The sequence below is a fragment of the Buceros rhinoceros genome, unplaced genomic scaffold (assembly GCF_000710305.1).
Source record: "Buceros rhinoceros silvestris isolate BGI_N320 unplaced genomic scaffold, ASM71030v1 scaffold3755, whole genome shotgun sequence".
In the NCBI taxonomy this organism is placed as follows: Eukaryota; Metazoa; Chordata; class Aves; order Bucerotiformes; family Bucerotidae; genus Buceros; species Buceros rhinoceros.
The window spans coordinates 27774-33645 of record NW_010414401.1 but is presented as its reverse complement, the minus strand read 5'-3'; the positions used below and the strand labels follow the sequence as shown (position 1 = coordinate 33645).

The window sequence follows — 5872 nt, the reverse complement described above, 5'->3', positions numbered from 1 at the left end:
TGCTGGCTGAATGGTAGTGGTCACTGCCTGTTTAGAAGCCACTGGGATTCTTCAAAGGCACTGGCAGGCAGGACAACCCCAGATCTCAAGGTAGTATCTCAGCATATCATTTTATTCTCACACTGATCTCATGGTACCATGGTGAGTCAGGCGCTCACTTTGGCTCTCTTCCCATTCTTTGCTCGGTCACCTACAAAAATTGACTGACTTCGACCTCAAGCTATCAAACAAGAACTTTCCAACCTTTTCTTCCTCCTGTGTCACAGATGCCTGTGAGGGAGGTTCTGCTAAGTCTCAAGATTTATCCTCACACCTCACAATGTGCACAACAGACTAAGACTTTATCCAAAGATTAAATGTCTAATCAAGAAAGCTCCGTATTCCTGCAAGTTGCCCTACTGTATGAATGACAGCGCATTTAGAAAACCTGCGATACTCCAAATTACAAGAAGAACATCTAAGTTTTTCCTCAAACTACACGGTGAACTTCTCAGGCAGGTTCCACAATTTACTGTGGCCCTCTCGTGGCCACAGCCAGAGAGTGACATCACTCCATTTTCTCCAGAGGCTCTGGACTTTCTTGGCTTGTCAAGAATACTCGCAACGTCAGCCACTGTAAAATAAATCAACCAGGAGTGCAAGCAAGCAGAGGATACCCGTTCCTCCAGCAGAGATCCTGGCTCTGGAAGCCATTCCCTAGGACAGCTATTGTTTGCAATGACCCAACGTGCTGTCAGGCAGAACAGTCTTGCTCCTCTTGTACAGGTGCAGGAACAAAACGTGCATTTCTCCACCTCCACTCACGGTGCAAGAAGAGAGCGAACACGTTTATGTTCTCAGCCTCATACCTTTTACAGAGAATCCAACATTCTCCTCATCAGAGTCACTGTCCAGCTCAAAGAGCTCCTTGAATTCCTTCTTATCTTCCTCTTTTCTTTCATCTTGCTTCTTACGCTTAATTTCTGGGAAGTTCAAGTCTTCAAGCTGGAAAAAACCAAAACCAACAGTAAGAACAGCCTTAATTTGTACTTTTAAACATAAAATGCTGAGCCTAAACACAGGAATGTAGCTTTGCCCACTGTGTGTAAGCCAAGAAGAGTTGGGTCTGCCAGCTAAGGGAGCAACAGTGAGATTTGTGAGGCAAATGAAGGTGAATGATACCACAAAGCACCGCTGCTCTATTGATCTTTTCCTAATAAACTACTTTTGCTAATGGGCCGTCTACTGCTGCTCCCTCAGCATGGATAAAAACACAAGGCACCCCTGACCAGCCGGCTGTCCTGGACCTCCGAACTGGAAGCCATGCAGGCCCTGTGAGCTGGGGCAGCCAAGTGCAACCGAGCCAGACCATGCTGGTCACCTCTGAAGCAGCGGTTTTCCACCGACGCCGAAAGCTGGGACACTAACAAAGACGCTGTCCTTTTCTGGCTGCCGATTTCAGCACGGTTAAACGGCTGGAGATGCTTCAGGTCTGCCCACGCTACAGCTTCCCCAGTTGCTGGCCCTTGTGGAGATCAATGGGCCAAAAGCCTCACTGCTGCAGCCAGCCAATATCAATGCCATTAAGTACTTGCAATCGACACCACCTCACTGCTCTTTACACCTCTCCGGAGGGGGATTAGGGGGAGGATTTACTCGCAAGGGCTCAGGCCAGCAGGGCAAAGATAATCAGAATGCAAATTAAATCCCAAGCGCTCTCTGAACATCAGCTGCCCGCTGCCTGCGCCTGGCTGCGCACCCCCTGGGAAGCACTCATGCATTAGCACACATTAGCTTGCTTGGAAACACTCGCCCTGTGAGTAATAACTCATTTGCTCTCTCCCACCCGTCAGACCACCCCTCAACACACTCCTCTCTGACCACATCCACTCCAACACCCACCCCCGGCAGCTTTCCCCAGCGGGAATGGCAGCAAAGCAGAGTCTGTATCGAAAGGCAGCTCTCAGCAGAGGGAGAGAAAGAGAGAACAGGGATGGGGCGGGGAGACCACGGGAGAGGCGCATCTGCTCCTGCAGCCAGTTCCAGCAATTTCTCCCAGCCTGTTTCACGGTCCCTGTGAATGGTTCCCAGCTGGGCAATATCGATTCCGGGAGCTGAGCGCTTACAAGCAATAACCTGCAGCACCACGATGGAAAGTCAGGAGGTGGCCAGAGAAGGGGAGCAAAATCACCAGCCCCCAGTTGCAGGGTCCTAATTTTAAATCATCTTCCCACCCGCTCTTTTCCACTGTGAGTTGTTTTTCCTTCCACTGGCCCAGCAGAGACCTGCTGGGCTGTCTCTGAGCTGGGAAGACAGGTGAAGAAAGCAGCATGCAACCAGCTTCCCAAAGAGCGGTCACCGCAAGTCAGAGAAGAGACTTGGGAAGCAAAAGGCAGCAAGAGCAGCACCCAGTGTCACTGCCAAATGACTGCCCTCAGCTGACCCCACGACATACTGTAGCCCTCCCCTTCCCCAGGCTGGTTCTGCTCCAGCAAGCTCCTTTGCGGGATGAAAACATTTTCCGTAGCCTCTACCAGTGCTGGTGGTCAAGGCGGGCTCATGCTTATTCTCCTCCTCATGCATCGTGAGCATGGAATGGTTCCATGGAAGACATCGCTTAGTAGGCTTGAAGTGGAAATGCAGCTGTGTATGAGTAAAATGTCTGATGTACATGATGGGGAACAGTCTTCTCCAAACTTCTCCAATTCAAGGGAGTAAAGGAGAGAGACTTATCTCAACATTGTGAAAACTTTCTCCCTGTACAGGGAGCAGAGGCTGTTATAGTTGGGACTTTGTATTTTCATACTGCCTAGAAGTTCCCATTTCCACAGGCAGCCTGCAGCTCTGGGTGACATCAGTACTAGTGGAACTCAACCTGAGCATTATTAAAGAGGACCCAGTGTTGAATCATGCCAAGTTGTGCTACCTCCACCTTTCTGAGACTCCACAGGACTGCCTTCAAGATGGCCCCTCAAAATAAGCTCACCAGAAAACCCTGCAAGCTGCGGAGTGATCATGAAGCAAAGGAATGAGACTCATCCCAACCCACCACTCGCAGTCCAGCCTGTGTTCATCACACAGTGGCAATAATTAGGTAATTTGGGGGCCAGTCTTCTAATCCCCAGCTAGAGGGTTACTATCTACTGAGTCTCATGAAGCCGATTAGTCTACATCCCATTAAAAACCATTGGGAAAAGCAAATGGAATGGGCAGACGGGGTCAGCATTGTTATATAAGGCGAGCTGCAGCTCATGCAGCTGAGAGCCAGGCTGATTTCTTCTATTATTATTTTTTTCCCCCCAGTGGCTGCTAATGGGACATGGATTTTCCCAGCCCTAATGGGCCTCATGGTGTTCACTCTCCTGCTGGGGCTCACAATGCTGCATCATTAAGCTCGCAGTCCCCACTGAGAGAGACAACGGCCCCATTCACCAAGCAAAGATGCCAGGCAGCCACAGGCCTGTCAGAAAGCGACCTCCAAAGTCTGTCTGTCTCTGCAGTGTATCTGTTCAGCCTGCTTCCTCCAAGAGAAAACAAGTCCCTGTCACTGCCCTCCAGACTTCCCCTGGTTTCAAGAGTCACACTTGCTGTACCAAAGCAATCCTCCCCGCAAGGGGAGCTTCCACCTCATCTCACCCTGGCCACCCCAAAGGAGGTCCAGCTCCCCTCCTCCCTTTAACATTAGATGGGGGCTTGTCTATGACCTCTCCCCTTGTGACAGCTGCTTCAGTACCAGGGAAGTGTCAGCTCACACCAGCAGGATCAGCTTGGGCAAGAGATCAGCCACTCACAACCATGGCTTCTTGCTGTTTCTTAGCACCCCCTTCCCCCCACCCCCCCCAATTTCCCTTCTGCAAAGGCCGTGTTCTCCTGCTGGGTCTGTGCAGAAAGCCAGCATGCTTTTTGTTCCCTCTGCATGGCTGGCCCAGGGACTGTCAGCTTCCTGTCCTTATCTCAGGCTGGTATATGATACTGAGCACTTCTAGGATCATCCAGGTCTTCTGCCAAGCTCTTGTACTTGTCTCAGAGCCAATCATCCTCATGTCCCATCGATTATTTCAATTCTTCCCCATCATACACTGGAGACACCAATTATATCTATTTCCTGCTCCCTGGCTGAGAGCCGAGCTCAGCCACTTTCACTGCATTAGCATCGAGACAGCTTTGCTTTAGACTCCTAATGTAAGTGAGCTCCCACCACCACCTTCCGCAGCCCAGAGTGGCCCTGGAGCCATCCCTCGGCACAGATCACGACCAGTAAGTTTGGTGTTTCATGCTTACTCTTTCTTTGCCGCTGATTTCCAGTTGTATTTCCTTCTCTCTCAGCTTTTTCCACTGCGTATAATACTTGGCCAGAGGTGTCCCCTCCTCTTTGACCTGCTTCTCCCATTGTTCCTGTGGAGAGAGAGGGTGCAAATTTAAGAATGGTTTTCAAAGTTTTCCAGTGCAACTTTCCAGGCAACCGCAGGGAGTCAAGAGCAGAGGTTAAGTCCCTTTCCCAAACCACCTCTTCCCAGCTTCTGGGTAGGAAACTGGCAACTGAAATGTGGGTTCCTGCTTCTCCCTTCTAGAAGAGGCCTGATTCTCAGAATTGCTGAGAACTCGCGATAAGATCTCCTAAAATCAGCTCAATGCCATCTGGGACCCACTATCACTATCTCGGCCTTGAACATTCACTTCTACTCTAGCTCCACGGAGAAGACACTGCCACAGAAGTCAAGTCAGAAGATGCAGCCTACTATAATGACAAAATCCTCCTCCTTCAACTGAAACCTGAAGGTAGGAATCACAGAGACCGATCAGAGGATCTATCAGGACAAAATTTGCCCTCCTTCAGTGTAGGTATTTGATCACCTGCTCAGTTCTTGCTTTTTAATTCAGAAAAACCTCATGCAAGCGTTTCTAAGACCTAAGCACCAAAGATGCCTGACTGCCTGTTCCCCCTGTTCTACAGCCAAGTGTTTGTTTTTGAAACAAACATTCCCCTGCAGGGTCTTGGACTCAACCCAACTTTGAGAGGAGAACACGAAGAAGTGCTGAGCCCGTCTCCACTGTCCAAGCAGGGAGAATAAGGAGGTGCGAACACTGGAAATGGCAGAAAGCAACTTAGATGGTTAAAAATTCTTTTATGCTTCAACCATCGGGCATGTCAGTGCTGAAAGGGGAGGGGGTGGTATGTCATGTTAAAATACATTCTTCTTAACCTTTAACTTAAAATCCACACAGAACTGTACCTGTTAGCTGCATTACCACAGTGCCCAGAGGCTCTGCGTTACCTCTCGGTCAAAAGTCAATCTCATGTAAGCAGGCAAAGGAGGAAGGAGATCAGCAGATCTCAAATCACCTGCTTCTGGGGAGCTAAGCCCCAAAACCAGGCAGCTACAGTGTGTTGGCCACAGCCTGTGGCAAGGTGCAGGAAAACAGACAGACAGAGCAGGTCTCTGAGGTGGACAGCACCTCACAGCTCCCAGCTTACACCAACGAGCAGGTACTCAGTGCGTATTGTGAAGTGAAATACATCAGTCTACACCAGCTCTTCATTTGGCCCATCACTGGGAGGGAAGCGGAGGGTCTCTACAGCTGGCACCAGGAGCTGAACCCTGGCTGGTGACCAGCTTGTGTCACCTGCACTCTAATGGCACAGAATCTATTCAGGCATCCTACAACAGGCACTATCAATACCGCATCAAGCCAAACAGGCCCTTTCTGGTAGCCACGGGTCCCGGCCTCGCAGCCCCCTTCCCCCGGACTGTTTGTAACCCAGCTCCAGGTCTGGCTGGCTGGAGCCTGTGTCTGCTCGGCGGTCTCCTCTGCAGCAGGCTGACTGAAAGCACAGCCCACGTACTGCCGACTCCAGCAGCCCTCTCTAGCAGAGACGCCAGCCCGCAGCCAG

General features: G+C 50.4%; 1 protein-coding gene across 1 annotated transcript in view; it reads right to left on the bottom strand.

Annotated features, from left to right (window-relative positions):
- NOC2L (nucleolar complex associated 2 homolog (S. cerevisiae)) overlaps window positions 1-5872 on the bottom strand; it is a gene marked incomplete at its 5' end in the record, with an annotated part of 41138 nt that overhangs the window by 8076 nt on the left and 27190 nt on the right. Inside the window, 2 exons of the mRNA XM_010137070.1 lie at window positions 849-984; window positions 4261-4374. Of these exons, the coding sequence (XP_010135372.1) occupies window positions 849-984; window positions 4261-4374 (250 nt within the window). The remainder of the gene's footprint in view (window positions 1-848; window positions 985-4260; window positions 4375-5872) is intronic.